Source organism: Poromitra crassiceps (genome assembly GCF_964638095.1).
Source record: "Poromitra crassiceps genome assembly, chromosome: 26".
NCBI lineage: Eukaryota > Metazoa > Chordata > Actinopteri > Beryciformes > Melamphaidae > Poromitra > Poromitra crassiceps.
Window position 1 is genome coordinate 1882841 of NC_139640.1, and position 19437 is coordinate 1902277.

The 19437-nt window shown below is 46.3% G+C and overlaps 1 protein-coding gene across 1 annotated transcript in view; it reads left to right on the top strand.

Annotated features, from left to right (window-relative positions):
- The window catches only part of LOC310798639 (kin of IRRE-like protein 3), a gene marked incomplete at both ends in the record, with an annotated part of 137016 nt that overhangs the window by 49408 nt on the left and 68171 nt on the right, over positions 1 to 19437 (top strand). Inside the window, one exon of the mRNA XM_083661180.1 lies at positions 7660 to 7817. Within this exon, the coding sequence (XP_083517306.1) occupies positions 7660 to 7817 (158 nt within the window). The remainder of the gene's footprint in view (positions 1 to 7659; positions 7818 to 19437) is intronic.

The window sequence follows — 19437 nt, forward strand, 5'->3', positions numbered from 1 at the left end:
GTCTCCTCTCTGTGTAACATGGGAGCAGGGTTGTCTCCTGGCTGTGTAACATGGGAGCAGGGTTGTCTCCTGGCTGTGTAACATGGGAGCAGGGTTGTCTCCTCTCTGTGTAACATGGGAGCAGGTCTGTCTCCTCTCTGTGTAACATGGGAGCAGGGTTGTCTCCTGGCTGTGTAACATGGGAGCAGGTCTGTCTCCTCTCTGTGTAACATGGGAGCAGGGTTGTCTCCTGGCTGTGTAACATGGGAGCAGGGTTGTCTCCTCTCTGTGTAACATGGGAGCAGGTCTGTCTCCTGGCTGTGTAACATGGGAGCAGGTCTGTCTCCTGGCTGTGTAACATGGGAGCAGGTCTGTCTCCTGGCTGTGTAACATGGGAGCAGGGTTGTCTCCTGGCTGTGTAACATGGGAGCAGCTGGTTGTCTCCTCTCTGTGTAACATGGGAGCAGGTCTGTCTCCTGGCTGTGTAACATGGGAGCAGGTCTGTCTCCTGGCTGTGTAACATGGGAGCAGGTCTGTCTCCTGGCTGTGTAACATGGGAGCAGGGTTGTCTCCTCTCTGTGTAACATGGGAGCAGGGTTGTCTCCTCTCTGTGTAACATAGGAGCAGGGTTGTCTCCTGGCTGTGTAACATAGGAGCAGGGTTGTCTCCTGGCTGTGTAACATGGGAGCAGGTCTGTCTCCTCTCTGTGTAACATGGGAGCAGGTCTGTCTCCTGGCTGTGTAACATGGGAGCAGGTCTGTCTCCTGGCTGTGTAACATGGGAGCAGGTCTGTCTCCTGGCTGTGTAACATGGGAGCAGAGTTGTCTCCTGGCTGTGTAACATGGGAGCAGGGTTGTCTCCTGGCTGTGTAACATGGGAGCAGGTCTGTCTCCTCTCTGTGTAACATGGGAGCAGGTCTGTCTCCTGGCTGTGTAACATGGGAGCAGGTCTGTCTCCTCTCTGTGTAACATGGGAGCAGGTCTGTCTCCTGGCTGTGTAACATGGGAGCAGAGTTGTCTCCTGGCTGTGTAACATGGGAGCAGGGTTGTCTCCTCTCTGTGTAACATGGGAGCAGGTCTGTCTCCTGGCTGTGTAACATGGGAGCAGGGTTGTCTCCTGGCTGTGTAACATGGGAGCAGGGCTGTCTCCTCACTGTGTAACATGGGAGCAGGGTTGTCTCCTGGCTGTGTAACATGGGAGCAGGGCTGTCTCCTGGCTGTGTAACATGGGAGCAGGGTTGTCTCCTGGCTGTGTAACATGGGAGCAGGGTTGTCTCCTGGCTGTGTAACATGGGAGCAGGTCTGTCTCCTGGCTGTGTAACATGGGAGCAGGGTTGTCTCCTGGCTGTGTAACATGGGAGCAGGACTGTCTCCTGGCTGTGTAACATGGGAGCAGGTCTGTCTCCTCTCTGTGTAACATGGGAGCAGGGCTGTCTCCTGGCTGTGTAACATGGGAGCAGGGCTGTCTCCTCACTGTGTAACATGGGAGCAGGGTTGTCTCCTGGCTGTGTAACATGGGAGCAGGGCTGTCTCCTCACTGTGTAACATGGGAGCAGGGTTGTCTCCTGGCTGTGTAACATGGGAGCAGGTCTGTCTCCTGGCTGTGTAACATGGGAGCAGGGCTGTCTCCTCACTGTGTAACATGGGAGCAGGGTTGTCTCCTGGCTGTGTAACATGGGAGCAGGGCTGTCTCCTGGCTGTGTAACATGGGAGCAGGGCTGTCTCCTCACTGTGTAACATGGGAGCAGGGTTGTCTCCTGGCTGTGTAACATGGGAGCAGGGCTGTCTCCTCACTGTGTAACATGGGAGCAGGGTTGTCTCCTCTCTGTGTAACATGGGAGCAGGGTTGTCTCCTCTCTGTGTAACATGGGAGCAGGGTTGTCTCCTCTCTGTGTAACATGGGAGCAGGGTTGTCTCCTGGCTGTGTAACATGGGAGCAGGGTTGTCTCCTCTCTGTGTAACATGGGAGCAGGTCTGTCTCCTGGCTGTGTAACATGGGAGCAGAGTTGTCTCCTGGCTGTGTAACATGGGAGCAGGGTTGTCTCCTCTCTGTGTAACATGGGAGCAGGGTTGTCTCCTGGCTGTGTAACATGGGAGCAGAGTTGTCTCCTGGCTGTGTAACATGGGAGCAGGGTTGTCTCCTCTCTGTGTAACATGGGAGCAGGGTTGTCTCCTGGCTGTGTAACATGGGAGCAGAGTTGTCTCCTGGCTGTGTAACATGGGAGCAGGGTTGTCTCCTCTCTGTGTAACATGGGAGCAGGGTTGTCTCCTGGCTGTGTAACATGGGAGCAGGTCTGTCTCCTGGCTGTGTAACATGGGAGCAGGTCTGTCTCCTGGCTGTGTAACATGAGAGCAGGTCTGTCTCCTGGCTGTGTAACATGGGAGCAGGGTTGTCTCCTCTCTGTGTAACATGGGAGCAGGTCTGTCTCCTGGCTGTGTAACATGAGAGCAGGGTTGTCTCCTCTCTGTGTAACATGGGAGCAGGTCTGTCTCCTCACTGTGTAACATGGGAGCAGGGCTGTCTCCTGGCTGTGTAACATGGGAGCAGGTCTGTCTCCTCTCTGTGTAACATGGGAGCAGGTCTGTCTCCTCACTGTGTAACATGGGAGCAGGGCTGTCTCCTCTCTGTGTAACATGGGAGCAGGTCTGTCTCCTCACTGTGTAACATGGGAGCAGGTCTGTCTCCTCTCTGTGTAACATGGGAGCAGGTCTGTCTCCTCACTGTGTAACATGGGAGCAGGGCTGTCTCCTCTCTGTGTAACATGGGAGCAGGGTTGTCTCCTGGCTGTGTAACATGGGAGCAGGGTTGTCTCCTGGCTGTGTAACATAGGAGCAGGTCTGTCTCCTGGCTGTGTAACATGGGAGCAGGGTTGTCTCCTGGCTGTGTAACATGGGAGCAGGGTTGTCTCCTCACTGTGTAACATGGGAGCAGGTCTGTCTCCTCACTGTGTAACATGGGAGCAGGTCTGTCTCCTCTCTGTGTAACATGGGAGCAGGGTTGTCTCCTCTCTGTGTAACATGGGAGCAGGTCTGTCTCCTGGCTGTGTAACATGGGAGCAGGTCTGTCTCCTCTCTGTGTAACATAGGAGCAGGGTTGTCTCCTCTCTGTGTAACATGGGAGCAGGGTTGTCTCCTGGCTGTGTAACATGGGAGCAGGTCTGTCTCCTGGCTGTGTAACATGGGAGCAGGGTTGTCTCCTGGCTGTGTAACATGGGAGCAGGGTTGTCTCCTCTCTGTGTAACATGGGAGCAGGTCTGTCTCCTGGCTGTGTAACATGGGAGCAGGGTTGTCTCCTGGCTGTGTAACATGGGAGCAGGTCTGTCTCCTCTCTGTGTAACATGGGAGCAGGGTTGTCTCCTCTCTGTGTAACATGGGAGCAGGTCTGTCTCCTGGCTGTGTAACATGGGAGCAGGGTTGTCTCCTCTCTGTGTAACATGGGAGCAGGTCTGTCTCCTGGCTGTGTAACATGGGAGCAGGGTTGTCTACTCTCTGTGTAACATGGGAGCAGGTCTGTCTCCTGGCTGTGTAACATGGGAGCAGAGTTGTCTCCTGGCTGTGTAACATGGGAGCAGGGTTGTCTCCTCTCTGTGTAACATGGGAGCAGGTCTGTCTCCTGGCTGTGTAACATGGGAGCAGGTCTGTCTCCTGGCTGTGTAACATGGGAGCAGGGTTGTCTCCTCTCTGTGTAACATGGGAGCAGGGTTGTCTCCTGGCTGTGTAACATGGGAGCAGGTCTGTCTCCTCTCTGTGTAACATGGGAGCAGGTCTGTCTCCTGGCTGTGTAACATGGGAGCAGGGTTGTCTCCTGGCTGTGTAACATGGGAGCAGGGCTGTCTCCTGGCTGTGTAACATGGGAGCAGGTCTGTCTCCTGGCTGTGTAACATGGGAGCAGGTCTGTCTCCTCTCTGTGTAACATAGGAGCAGGGTTGTCTCCTGGCTGTGTAACATGGGAGCAGGTCTGTCTCCTGGCTGTGTAACATGAGAGCAGGGTTGTCTCCTGGCTGTGTAACATGGGAGCAGGTCTGTCTCCTCTCTGTGTAACATGGGAGCAGGGTTGTCTCCTCTCTGTGTAACATAGGAGCAGGGTTGTCTCCTCTCTGTGTAACATGGGAGCAGGGTTGTCTCCTGGCTGTGTAACATGGGAGCAGGGTTGTCTCCTGGCTGTGTAACATGGGAGCAGGGTTGTCTCCTGGCTGTGTAACATGGGAGCAGGGCTGTCTCCTGGCTGTGTAACATGGGAGCAGGTCTGTCTCCTGGCTGTGTAACATGGGAGCAGGTCTGTCTCCTCTCTGTGTAACATAGGAGCAGGGTTGTCTCCTGGCTGTGTAACATGGGAGCAGGTCTGTCTCCTGGCTGTGTAACATGAGAGCAGGGTTGTCTCCTGGCTGTGTAACATGGGAGCAGGTCTGTCTCCTGGCTGTGCAACATGGGAGCAGGTCTGTCTCCTCTCTGTGTAACATGGGAGCAGGGTTGTCTCCTGGCTGTGTAACATGGGAGCAGGGTTGTCTCCTGGCTGTGTAACATGGGAGCAGGTCTGTCTCCTCTCTGTGTAACATGGGAGCAGGTCTGTCTCCTGGCTGTGTAACATGAGAGCAGGTCTGTCTCCTGGCTGTGTAACATGGGAGCAGGACTGTCTCCTGGCTGTGTAACATGGGAGCAGAGTTGTCTCCTCTCTGTGTAACATGAGAGCAGGTCTGTCTCCTGGCTGTGTACTACTGTACTGCACTACTGTGTCTACTGTAAAGAAACAGTAGCTACTCTTCCTGGGGTCCACATTCATATTTTACAATACTTCAATTATGAAAATACATTATATTCACATACACACATTATTTACAAATATACATCTGTATCATTCATACTCATACATGCTACTACAACCACTTAGACACACAAGGCAAAAACCAACAAAACACATAACCACAAACACGAGCTCAAAACTTATCTAATACATACAATTGCTCTATATAATAATTGAATATGTAATTAATTGAGAAAAATAAATTCTCAAGAGAAAAGAAATTCCTTTGCAACAATGAATAGCAAAAACAAAGGCCATGTTATATTTTACAGTTCTTGTGTAAACATAAATAAGTTTAGTTTTTTGTTAAAGCATGTTTTATTACTTTGTGAAATCAAAAAATGTGTTAATGAATTCCATGCCACCATTGCTCTGTAATGTGTAACATGGGAGCAGGGCTGATCTCCTCGCTGCAAATAAAGTGCATATTGAGATTTAAGGGCGAGAGCACACGCTGTATTGAACTCATCTGGCGCTCTCTCCCTCTCTATCACTCTCTTATGGCCCAATCCCACCGCAGCTAGTAGCGCGGTCCCGCTCCGCTCGACTCGACTTTTGGTCTCATCCCACCGGTATAAACCGGCCCAGCTCGGTTTGATTTGGGGCTGAGTCGTGCTACTTTTAGTACCTGCCTCGTCGGGGTTCTATTCTGCCAACCCGGGTTCATACGGTGACGTGAAAACATTGTAGACGACTGATTGGTCAGGCAGAATCGTGTTTACTCTCTAACCTACTGACTGTCAATGCAGCGCTGCATACCAGTTTACTTACCTTCTCTTCTCTTCTATTATGCTTTTCCATCAGTCTTTTGTTTTGCTGCCTTCGCCTCTGGTGAAATAAAATCGGCGCGGTGGTTTCAATTGTCCAAAAGTCCGCTGCTCTGAAGCGCTTGTGTAGTTAGTGCTGCGTCGGCTCCGCTAGGCCGCAGGCGCTTGGTGAAGCCACGGTTTTGCCTGGTGAGAGGCCGCGGGGGTAGAGGCTTCACTCTAGCGCAAACCCCGTCCCTCGCGCCCGTCCCTCGTGCAGCGCTTGTGAGTTTTGACTAACAACAAAGTGATATCCATTCTCCTGGTCGATTGTCACTTTTGCCCATGTACACTGTAACACCCGCCCAACATGCTGTGATGCTATGAGCTGGCTGCTCAGGCCAGGATCAAGGACTGTGGTCATGCACTGCTCTCTCTCTCTCTCTCTCTCTCTCTCTCTCACACGCACACACACACACACACACACACACACACACACACACACACACACACACACACACACACACACTGTAGGTAATTTAGAGGCACCAGTATTTCATAAACAGTTTAAAAGTTCTGTGTATGGATTTAATTGTAACGTTATGTTATAGCCTATTTCAGAACATGGGCGGAGGGCAGATATGCGGTCGCTATGACGACCAGGTGTGGGCGGGGGCAGATGAAGGGCGGTCGAAGCAGAACGTCCATCGGGTTGAAGCAAGTAGAGCCGAGTGGTGACGGGCTGTGCAGGGCTGTAAAATGTGGTGGAATTGAGCCACAAGTCTCTCTCTCTTTTCCATTTCTCCCTTCCTTTCTTCCGAGCACTCAGGATGTGCCATATGCAGCACGTTGCTTTGATTTAGGCTTGGCCCAGATCTGCTACCTAATGAGCTGCGCGCTCAAATCAATAATTCACTCAAGTCTGAATCAAATCCGGGGTGATCAGAAGAATGTAACCAGTGCCCTCTTCCGCAGCCTCCATGCTTCTTCTGCCATTAGCTTTGTCACCTTTTGTCTCCTCCTTCTTCGCTTTGAGTTTATTTCAATCTCTTTTACAAGACGCTCCTTTGACTCACCTGACCCTCTTTGCCATCCGTGAAAGGAAGACTAATATATCTTACTACAGAGAGATGACTTTCTTTGCACTTGATCGTGCCACTTTAACCCATTGACACCTGATGCAGCATTTGCGTGTATATCCCTCATTTGTGTGCGTATCCCTTTAAGACCGCGAACCGCGTTATAGCGGTTGGCGGTCTTAAAGGGATACACACACAAATGCTCCATCAGGTATCAATGGGCTAAACAAAGGTTGAAATCACATTCATGTTACCATTATACAGCTATTCTGGTGAGGAAAAGCATACTGTAGATACCAGGATATGTGTGCCCACACCTGAGTTTTGTCATTGCCAGAGAGTAGTAGTGTGATAGCACTAACTGATGCTGACAAAATGAGAAAATAAAGTAATTATTTTCTGTTCTAAAAACAAAACTCTTCACTGTAAACTACTGTGAGCTCAAGTGCTAATTAGATTAGCGGTACACTAAGTAAACACAGCCTTAGGACTCATACACACTTTCAGCTTTAAACAATAGGAAAGGCTGTCCTCTCTCTAAAATAGTCAAATCAACACCTCAAGGGGGATGCAAAATTGCAAACACCAAAAGTGTTGGAAATATTGAGAAAACTATTCAAGGATCTCTGATTTGGGTGCATATAGTGAACAGTAATAGATATGTTTTCCAGTGTATAAGACCCTAAAATCACAGTTCAAAGTTCAAGTTCAAGCCCCCTTCCCTCCAGAAAGTTGGCATGGCACTACATTTGTAGTCACTACAAAGATTACTTTTGGCCTTTTTTAGACTGGGCATACATCCAAGTCACTCTGATATAGATCTGAATTAGTACAGGTTTACAAGAAGCGCATTATTGAAAGGGCAAATTGTATGTGTATAGGCTAGTTACATGTACTACCAATCTTGTTGGCATTTGAACATGCTATAGTCTTGCTCAGTCATTTGAAATATTGTGCCTTTGTTTACATCATCCATACTGTATACGTGATGTCCACAAAAATCATCACATGTATTCATATTTCATTTGAACTCATCACAATCTCTCTCTCCACAGTTCCACCTGATGACCCGGTGATAGTGGGCGGGGCGGTGGTGAGTCTACGGGCCGGTGACCACCTGAACCTCACATGCCATGCTGACAACGCCAAACCTGCTGCCTCCATCATCTGGATACGCAACGGCCTGGTTCTGAGTGGTGCCATGTACTCTAAGGTATGGTAGAGGACTAACCTACTAAAATTAGGCCACGTTCACACTACAGGCAAATCTGATTTGCTGATAAAGTCATTAATCATCATTATCTTGATTGGTTTCCCAAATCTGATTTGGGAGTGTGTCCGCACTGCCACAAATCTGATTCTCAAGTCGGATATGTGTGTCCAGACCTAAACAGCCTACCTGCATGGGTTGCTATGGTAACGACGTGGGCATCAGTAAATACGTACGTTGGTGACGTGGTTTTCCTGCGCAGAAGCATTTGATGACGAGTTGCGAGTGACGTTCAAATCAGATTTGGTGCATCTGCGCGTCCGCATTCAAGTCACATCAGTCGAAAGCAGATTGGAAACTACCTCCATATGTGGTTTGGGACAAGTGACACAAATCAGACTTGGAGCGTCCAGACTCATAAAACCAATCTGGATAAAGTCATTAATAGGTCACTAAAGTTCACAAATCAGATTTGGCCTCCTAGTCTGAACATGGCCTTAGAGTTTGGGTGCCATGTGGATTACCTGGATGACAGTACAGTATTTAGTTAGGTAATAGTCTCTCCCCAGACTCAAATATTACGTTGAATCGCTGTGCTCCGCATACTACATAAATGAGTGTTCCACTTCACTGCTGTTGTGAAGGGGGAACTACAGGTCGTAGTACTAATGAGAGAGTGGTTCATTTTCAAAAGTCAACAGAGTCAGGTCGGGTGAGCGCACCTGATCGCTAAAGTCATTACTGATTGGTGGGTTCAGGATTCCGAACCCCTGGCCTAGAGCAGTGGTTCTCAAAGTGGGGTCAAAAGGGGGAACAATTTATTTTCACTATAATTCTATCCATAAGTAACACAATGACAGAATGTATGCAGATTTTGGTCACGGGTTTCATACACTTTCTGTAATAAAACATCTAAAAGCAAAGATATGATCTGATCAAATTTGTTCAAATGTCCGTGGTCTAATTTGTGTCAGTTTAAGGGTCCTTGACATGACAAAGTTTGAGAACCACTGGCCTACAGGGTCAATGAATGGAGGATCCAGTCAACATGGGCCTATATTTTGTCCTGGAACTAACCATCACCTTAAAGGAGAGGACACGTGAAGCCCAATACTGAATGTTCTTCTTGCAGCAGCTTGAAGAAACTCAACATCTCACAAACAATGTTTTTTTTTATATATTTTATTTTAAATTTTTAGAGAACAATATACAAACAAGACAAACAGGCTCAGACAAACATACATCAACATTGCAACATGGCGCTATCAGCCACATACTGTAATGTTATATGTGCTTATATATATATATACCGTATATATATATAAAAAAAGTGCATGGGGTCCTGCGCAAAGGGTCCATGAGATACCAGCTGGGCGAGCCAACCGTCACCCCTAACCTCAGTTACTGGTCATTCTTAACCTCATTGAAGGAGGCCAGAAACAGGTCCCAGATAGTTGAGAACCTCCCAAGCGTGTTGGTTCTCAGGGACCTGAGTTTCTCCATCTGTACAACAGAGATCATGTCCATCAGCCACACCTGAAAAGAAGGTGAAGAGGAGGACTTCCATTCCTTCAGAATGAGTCTTTTGGCTGTCTGTTGTCCCCAATGCAATGTCAGAGATTGTTGCACACAGCTGTAGGGAAGTTCAGTGAGGACTCCGAGCAGCCGAAGATGGCGACTTCTGCCTCCAGTTGTAGGGTTATTTTGTAGACTTTAGAGTACCGGTCAAATATTTTGGCCCAGAATCCTGTTAGTGAAGGGCAGAACCAGAAGGCATGAGATAGTGTGTCTCACAACACAATGTGAATCCAATGTTTGCACTTTAGCAGTTGAAAGAATCTTCATGTCCCCTATCATCACAGTCTGGTTGGATGCCACCACCATCTGCTCCAAGGACAGCATCCATTGTGTTGCCCACATTAACTGAGTGGGTGATTGTTTTTTTGGATGCCAGTTGTTCCTGTTAAAAGAATTGCACGACTAGGTGAACTAAAAGCCAGCAAGGACGCGGGTAACAACACTGCACACCCCCATACCAGGCAGCCATCTGCTGTAGAGACCTTCAGCCTACAGAGGTGGTGGTCCATTAGGCTGAAGACCACCCAACACCCACTAACCAAACATTTAATTCTATTTATTATCACCCACACGTGCACTTTAATAATTTATAAGTGCAACAGTGGGTGATGATAATGTCAGCACAACTTGGAAGCTTTTGGAACTTTCAGGCTCAGCAATGATCCCTGCATGGCCTTATAATGTGCATCATTTATTTATTTATTTCATCCTTTCACCTCATCCTATCCTGTTTAACTGCCTCATGGCCCACTTGTCCAATAGAGACACTGCATGAAATAGGCCACGCCCATTACGGGGGAAAAGCTCCGTTCATTTCCACACCCCAGCGTCATTTTCCTTGAATTAAACATAGCTAAAAGCTGTTGTGTGGTGGGGCTGCGCAGACAACGAATGTAAAAAATCGCCAGTTAAAGTTTTTTTGTACTCCTGAGCAAAACACGGAAGCCATTGAGAATTGGCGAGAAGAAAAATGTGGATCTAGCTGTCAAGGAAGTAAGTTGGAGTGTTCATCTTCCGTATATACGATCTTTTTGTGCAACACGCAACCATGCACGTGACATAGGAGAACGGCAGGATTGGAGGGGGGCTTTCTGTTTTCCCCCGTCTTGGGCGTGGCTTCTGAAGGATGACGCGTTACGCAGTGTGTCTATGCTGCTACTGGACACCTCCGCTACAGCTGTATACCATGCTAACGGAATGCAAAATAGTAAATCAACATTGAATGTACTGTATCATTTTAGAGTAATGTGTACTCTACAGAGTCCTATCACTCTTGTTATCATTACTTTACTATATAGATTATTGATATATCTCCCAACCTTGGTTAATCACAGGTAGGCTACAGTCTTGGTTAAGCCTATGGTCTCAGATAGCAATCACCTCAAAAGTACACTAGTGGACCAGACAGACAGGGGAGTAAATACAGACAGGGAAGTAAATATTCTTTCTATAAAGCCTGGTAGAGGTCTAGGTAGCTTGTCAAAGCAGCACTTCAGGAATACATAAAATTTCGAAGCTCACCTCAAAACAAACTGACAGCCACATTACTCAGCATCACACTGAAATGTGGATAGGATCGTTTCCTTACATAAAATACAGATAGATTTGTGCAATGGCTTTGAGTAAGCAATGGCACATGCACCTCATAGGGACATTCTCTATCCTCTTGCACCCCTCCACAGGGAGGTCAGGTTGAACTATATTACATCATAGGGACCAGTGTTGGGCAAGTTACTTTCAAAATGTAATATACTACATATTACTAATTACTTTCATTTGAAAGTAATAAGTTACTTTACAATGTTACTTTCTGTGTAAAGTAACTCGTTACTTATTACACTACTTTTGCATTACTTTTACCACAACAACAGCAGCAGCAGAATGACATCGCCGCCCCGGAACCATTCCGGAAAAAATATTTCAACCGCCTTGAAGTCAGTGTAAACAATCCAAAATTCTAAATTTTATTCTTTTCCTTTGTTATTGTCATCTGTAGTGGTTATTTGCATAAAAACACACAATTTGATTAGGAAATTATTGTATCTTTTTTTAAATATGTGCTTTGATTTAATCAAATGTAACTAAATTTGTAACTGGAGTTACTTGACAAAGTATAAATAAAGTATAATATTACTGAAATCCTATAAGTAATAAGTTATATTACTGAGTTACTGCTAAAAGTAATATATTACATGTAATAAGTTACTTTTGTAATGCGTTACCCCCCAACACACTGATAGGGACTCAGTGCCTTGCTGCAAGGACAGTGGAGGCTTGTTGAAAGTGGGTCTGGTTTTTCTCTGATCATTAGATCACCCTGCTGCTCAATGCAGATGCCCAACGCGGCGTGTTGTTTTTCATGTACTTGGAGTAGTGATGACAATGAGCACTCATGCAGAGAAATTATCCTCCTGCTGTCTCTAGTGGGGAGTCTACTGACAAGTGTCTGTGTCTGTGTGTTTAGCTGTAAAAAAAAGAGTGTTGTCAAGACATCTAATCAATAAACTGTTATTGACAACCATAAAGTAGAGAGCAACTTGCTCTGCCAACATAGCTGCGACAGCACGCTCCTGTAGGTTCTCCCTCTACAACATCCGCAAAATCCGTCCCTTCCTCACAAGAGAAGCGACTCAACTCCTGGTCCAGTCACTTATCGTCCCTCGCCTGGACTACTGCAACGTGCTCCTGGCTGGCCTACCTGCCACCGACATCCGACCGCTTCAGCTCATTCAGAACGCTGCAGCCCGTCTGGTATTCAACCAACCCAAATTCTCTCATGTCACTCCCCTCTTCCGGGACCTCCACTGGCTTCCCATCTCAGCTCGCATCAAATTCAAGACACTGGTACTGGCCTACAGGGCAGTACACCAGTCAGCTCCCCTGTACCTGCAATCTATGGTCAGGTTCCAAACCTCTCACCGCTCCCTTCGCTCCTCTACCAGTGCAGGGCGCCTCGCTCCTCCTTCGCTACGGGCGCTCAAAAGTCGCTCATCCCGATCTCGACTCTTCTCGTCCCTGGCACCCCAATGGTGGAACGAGCTGCCACCTTCGGTCAGGACTGCTGAATCACTGCCGATCTTTCGGAAAAGACTAAAGACTCACCTTTTCAGGCTCCACCTGGGCCCTTCTTGATCTAACTTCTTTCTCTCTCTTCTTTCTCTCTCTTTATTTAATATAAAAAAAAAAAATAAAAAAAAAATACTAAACTAAAACTCGTACCACTGTTCCTTCAGGATTTGTAGTTGTCATAGACTGTGCTCCATAGTTGATTGCTCTATTGCTGACAAAAAGTGTGTTACTGTAAGTCGCTTTGGATGAAAGCGTCTGCCAAATGACGTAATGTAATGTAATGTAACAGTCAATCTGTTTGCCTCTTCCTCATACACACTCCACCGTGACAAGGGCAAACGTGCTAGAATAACAATAACAAATAGAAATAGAGTTTGTGATTGAATTTGTTGGCTATTTGTATGTGGCTATTACTGCTACTCTGTCTATATCATTTAGCTCTTAATAACGCTTCGTTAAAAAAAAATACCTGTATTATGATTCGATTTTTCCCCATTCCGCAAAATCAATCAATCAATCAAGCAATGCCATCTCTGATATATCAGTATTAGAACAATCACTTCAAATCAACGTTTAATGACTTCAAATATTGGATGAGATCAGATGAGCAAACCAGATCGAGCTCTGGGCCGGCCAACAAGGATGTGCATTTGATTAGAAGGTATTCTTTTTATGAGCCATGATGAAAGGCCGACTCTCCTCCCTCCTTATAGGTTGAGGCCACGTCTCGTCATAGATGCTGGTTTAGCTGGCTCAGCCTGGCTGGGGGCGTGGTCAGGGTGGGGTAAAAACCCCCCTTCTATCCATTCAGCAAAGGTAGAATTTAGCTGATAGCCCAGCCCAGGCAGACACGATCGGGGGTTTAACCATCGCAGTAAACGCACATCTGAGCAGACGTCTTGTGTTCTGCTCTAGAACCCCCAAACCTGTAGTTTAGAGCCGCAGCACCGTCTTTTGGTGAGTCAGCCCATGAGATATATACCGTAAATTCCGGACTATAAGCCGCACCTTTTTTCCCGTTTTTTGGCCTTTTTTGGCCCCTGCGGCTTATATAACGGTGCGGCTTATCTATGGATTTTTTCAAAAAAAAAAAAAAAAAAAAATCTCTTTTTTAGCACTCTTTCTAACTATAAATCCTATATAACTATACTAAGTTTTAATTTCCTCTCTTGCCCTCTTTTCACCACACTGTATGACACTGTATGACACTGTGTGCACTGTAAAAAACAACACAGGTGGTGTTGTGTTATGTTGTTTTGTTGAAATGTTAATAAATGGGAGCTTCCTCAAACAGCCATCTCTTTCCCGACAATCCCCTCTGTGCATGAACCCTTACATATGGTAATTAAACATTAAAACACAAAAAAAAAAAAAAAAAAAAAACATTAAAACACCCGCGGCTTATAGTCCGGTGCGGCTTATATAAGAAAAAAATAGTCAACTTTGCAGGTGCGGCTTATAGTCCGGAATTTACGGTAGGCGGTTTTACCCCACTCGCGCGCCAGCCGTTTAACATTTTGTGGGCGTTCCCAGACATGCGGACTGTCTCTATAGAAGAAATTGCATCCCTCTCTCCCTCCACTGCTCCTGTGCACCTTCCTTCAAACACCTCAAGAAGGTTTGCTATATCAATGTAATGACAGCTGATATGTTTAATTTGATCCGCAGGGCAGACGTTATGCTTTAAACATGACAAAAAACTTGAGGAAGCGTTCCAATCTCCTGAATGATGGATGTGGTCTCGGGCCGTTTGTTCACTTTGTTCTGTCCTGGGCTGGAAACAGAACCCCAAGAGGCACATTTTAAAGGCATATTCCCCCCCGGGTGCAATCTGAGTGAAAGTCAACTGGCCCTGGGGTCGGCCTTATAGCTGCAGCAGCAGGTCACTGGAGAGCAGCCCGGGCTCACTCACTGGATTCATTAGAAGTCCATAAATTAGACAGAGCACAGACCTTTTAACATGTTTATTAAAGGCAGATACATCCTCATCCTCAACCATTAATATTCCATACATGCCACTTTACATCACGCTGTAAGGCAGTATGAACATGCCATTTCCTAAATGGGTTGCTTATAGTGAATTGGAATGTTTCATGTAATCTAATGTTATGTATGTATGTATGTATGTATGTATGTATGTATGTCACAATCAGAATCACTTTTATTGCCACAGTATGCAAGTTACATATGAGGAATTTGTCTTAGTGTCTGTATGCAGCGTAGCGGTTACATCAATATACAGAGATAAGAAGTAGGAAGATAACTAAAGACAATCACAAAGTTGCAAGTGCAATCAAATCAAATCAATATATACAATATGTACATGAGTGGTGAAGTGTTCTGTGGACGATAAATATGAATTTCCGTTGGATTTACATGAGATTTACAGACTGAGTTAAATATATGTTAAATAGGCAGTGGATTTACATGAATTTACAGTCTAGTCAGGGCCGGCCCGCCCTGTATGCGAACCAAGCGGCTGCCTAGGGCCCCGGGAGTTGGGGGGGCCCCCCAAATTTTTTTTTTTTTTTTTTTTTTTTTTTTATTTATTTATTTTTTTTTTTTTTAAATAAACATAGGCTATAATATTATATAGGCTGTGTGTGGTAGTTAAAACATAGGTTGACGTTTATTTATGTTTGTAGTTTAAACAAAAACATAAATACTGTAGGCTACATACAACACAAAAGGGTGTTATTTACCTTTTGTCGCCACCTGGTGAGTAAATATATATGTAACTAAAACCATTAAAATTGACAACCGGTCCTGCATGTATCTACCGGTCCTTGGCACAAAAAAGGTTGGGAACCCCTGGTTTAACTGACCTGGCAACCCCTATGGCTGCTGGGTTCTACACGCTTGCTTGACACTGATAGGGGTACAAACGAGCGTCATTGTCATGTTTGTTTGTTTTAAATATTCTTCTAAATATGGCTAAAAGTCCAAAAACGTCAAATTTTCTTCGGCGCTGCCCTAGCGGGCAGCACCGAGAGTCCCCTCCTTACAGCACCCCCTACTTAAAAGTACTTCCAGCACGGATGCCCCCAAACCCCCGCCCCTGGGAGGGGGGCCCCTGATCTATATCCTGCTTAGGGCCCCCAGATGGCTAGGGCCGGCCCTGAGTCTAGTGTATGTCTAGTCTAGTGTATGCGTATGTAAGTACAGCATTTTCCTTGACTGTCAATCATTTACCATATAAATGTAGCCGTGCACAAAAGGATCGCTAGAAGATCATATAGCTACAATGTATACTTAGTCGTGTGAGTAAGTGCATGCGTGCATTGGTGTGTGTGTGTGCGTGTGTGTGTGTATGTGTGTGTGTGTGTGTGGGTGTGTGGGTGGGTGGGTGGGTGGAGGGGGGTGTGTGTGAAACTTCAGCAGCATATTCATGACGCGAACAGAAGCCTTTTAAACTGTTGCATCTCACACTCATGACGCGTGATGCAAGCCTTGTATCAGTTCCCATTTGGTATTCATGTAAACATCACCCCCTGTACTGGCCTCCCTCCACTGGCTGCCTGTTCGTTCGATTCGTTCGAATCCATTTTAAGATTTGATTGTTTGCTTTTAAATCGCTAAGTGGATTAGCCCCAACCTATCTCTCTGAGCTTTTAACTCCGTATGCGCCGACTAGAGCTGCTTTCACACATGTTTGGAATTCAGGAGTTATCTAGAGGCCATACGGATGGCTGTCAGGTGTGAATGTCTGCATGCGGCTCATGCGCGCTCCCGCGGAGCCTCGTCCTAGACGGAGGGATGTGTACCCCCAGCCGTAGTCGCAGAAGCGTATTGTCCCCCCCCCCCCTCCAGAGCTCCGTGAGCTCGTGAGTGCATGAGGACAGAGACGATCGTGACAGATTATTATTATATAAATAGTCGATGTGAATGAGCGAGCAAAAAACACATGCCATTTGGTTTTCAAATGAAGCTCAAAACTGCTCCGTGTGCGACAGCCAACATGTTGCGGATTGCTGGATTGAAAGGCTCATGGCTCTGATCTGATTTCATGTCTGCTTCGCACAGCACACACATTTAATAAGCATTTTTGGACGCGAGGGTCGTCCCGCTTCCCAGTATTGGACATCGCTAGGTAGGGTATCTGGATCTGGTTGCGTTCATGTCTTTGATTTAACGTTTACACAGCGTTCGCGCAAATTCCAAGTAGCGTCAAGTCAGGCAGTATAAAACGAAAACTTCCGGGTATAACCTTCGCAATAATGGCAATTAAATAAAGTAAATGCACGTGTAATGTTTTTTTGTGTGTGTTTCGAAAGATACAGAACGGAGATAAACTGGAAGAATATCTGCTCCCTTCGAAAAGTCAATTTTAACCCGTAGTGAGTCGACATTCTGATTTTTTGTTACTAAGTAATACAACATTTATTTTATTTTGAAGGTAAAAACGTCTAGCTTCCTGTATTCTGTATAATTCTAGTAGGTTTGAGGCATTTTAGGACTGAACATAGCAAAGACCTGTTTTGTTTGTACTGCTTGCGACTCGAGGAAATCGATGCATCTGGGCGTGAGTTGTAGGGTTGTTTAATTAATTACTTACTAACGTTATGCGCAAACGATTATATGCCGTGAACGTTAGGCAGTTATCACCCATTATGTATTTTTAGTTTTCACAACTGTGTGGTCATGCCCAAATTCCCCCACCCCCGCCGCCCGCCCCCTCTCTACTTTACAAACTCTGCGGAGGTGCTACTCATGTGTGAATGCAACATGCCTCATGTGTGAAAGGGTACACTTCACCTATCATCCGGGGCAGGCTCAGTGGGGGGCAACCCTGACCTGATCCGGAGTTCATGTGTGAAAGTGGCTTAGGTCACTCAGGTCCGCTGACCAGTCTCTCCTGGCCGTCCAGAAGGCAAGGCTCAAGCTCAGGGGAGATCAGCCCCCAAACTGTGGAAGGAGCTCCCGCTGCATGTTAGGCTGGCCCCGCCCCTACACTGCCCATCTTTAAAGTCCCTGGAAACCAAAATCCACAAAAACCTTCTAACTATTACATTTAAATTAAATTCACTTATGTGAGTAATTGTGTGCCTCAGAAATTAATTGACATTACTTTCAACCCTAACCCCAAAAATCGACACTTTTCTACAAGGTTTGGATTTCCACTTCCTCATTGAAGAGAGCGGTGCGCGTGGTGCTAAAATGCATGATCTTATCACGTCATAAGATTTAATACGCATGCACGCACACGCGCACACACACTGACACACACACAGTAGAGCAGCGGCAGAGATCTCTTCCTCTCTGTAAACCCTCTCTGTCTGTGCTATGCGCCGAGCAACGCGCGAACACACACACACACACACACACACTCCATCTCTCTTTCCTTCTCTCTCTCTCCGTTAACGGAGAGAGAGGTCTCCTCCGAGCAGGTCTCCTCCAGCAGGTCTCTTCCGAGAGAGAGAGAGGAGACCTGCTGCAGACGGGACACGCCCACACAGTCTGCGGGAGAAAATACACTCTAAAATCTAATTGATTCTCATGACTTTTGCCATGACTGTCAAACCTAAATTTATATACTTTGCGACCTTCATCATCGTTCAAATTTGGCTGGTGGCTAATTAACACATTCACTGCCAACAACGTGTAAACACGTTTTCAGAATCCAGCTGTTGACTGCCAACAACGTGTTAACACGTTTTCAGAATCGATTTTTTTTTTTTGACGGTGGATCGTTGATCTGGCCCTTTTGCATCTTCTATTATACTGTTAGAGCCGCCGGGCGTGTGCAATCCATTCCGCCGACCCACTGAGTGGCGACGGTGCTCAGACTATTGAGTGTTGTTTGGCCAGAAACGCACGCATTCCAGCTGAGCTCAACCGAGGACCCAGAAGCGAACGAGCCTCATTCTCATACTGTAGGCGAAAACCTTTCACACGGGCGCACGGCGGTGGGGGGTTCCAAAGGTGGACTGGGTGGAAAGCACACTTTGAAGCGCGCAGCATAAAGCCTAGAGTCACACAAGGCTTCGTCAAAGCTCTCAACCGAAAATCCAAGAACGGATTAAGCCACATCCACGCTCGCCGACGAGGGGCCGCCAGAGAGGGAGGCTGCTGCTCACTGCTCAGACAGGCAGGAGAGACTGGCTTGTGACTGACAAACGCTGCTGAAATCCACCAGACACGCCCACGGAGGGAGGAGTTGTAAGGAGAGGGGGTGCGGGTGCTGCTATGGAGGAAATTACTGTTCAGAACTATATTGTTTATGTCTGATGTCTCACTGATGCCAAAAATAAATGGTTAAAGTGACTATTTGATTGAATTTCACAAAACTGCGATTATCTCAGCTTTTTGTCTCAGACGCTGAAACCATGCTGTACTCAACGGCTAATATCTACATAACTACTAACTCTACAAACTAACTCTTTTAGACAGAGAAAGCACACATTCTATTAGTACTTTTGTGAACTTTGTGTTCACAAAGTCCAAGCAGAAAATTATCCTTGGCTCTTGTAAAATGAGCCAGAATCCTCAAAAAAACCCTCTGGCAAAAGCTACCTACAGTAAAAAAAAAAAAAGGCTGGCAGTGAATGTGTTAACATAGGTTCCTGTGATGTGATGAACTCAAAATGCTAAATAATAAAATAAAAAAAATCTGGTTTCCAGGGATTTTAAATCTCACCTCAAAACACACCTTTACGACTTGGTGTTTCATTAGAACCTACAGTAGTATGGGAGCCGCGTTTTTTTTCTACTTTCTGTTTTTTGTCACTATTTTAACTTCTGTCTTACTTGTCTGTGCTGAGTATTTTCTTTTGTCACTGCTGTTTTTGTTTGAGTGTACAGCACTTTGGTCAACTCTGTTGTTTTAAATGTGCTTTATAAATAAAGTGGATTGGATTTGATTGGATGTAAAGGCCGGGGAAAAGCACGCTGAAAGGAGGAGGAAACACGTGTGATGGAGGAGCAGCAAACAGCATGCCCAGCCAGCTCGCCATAACACAATGTTGACATTGTATGT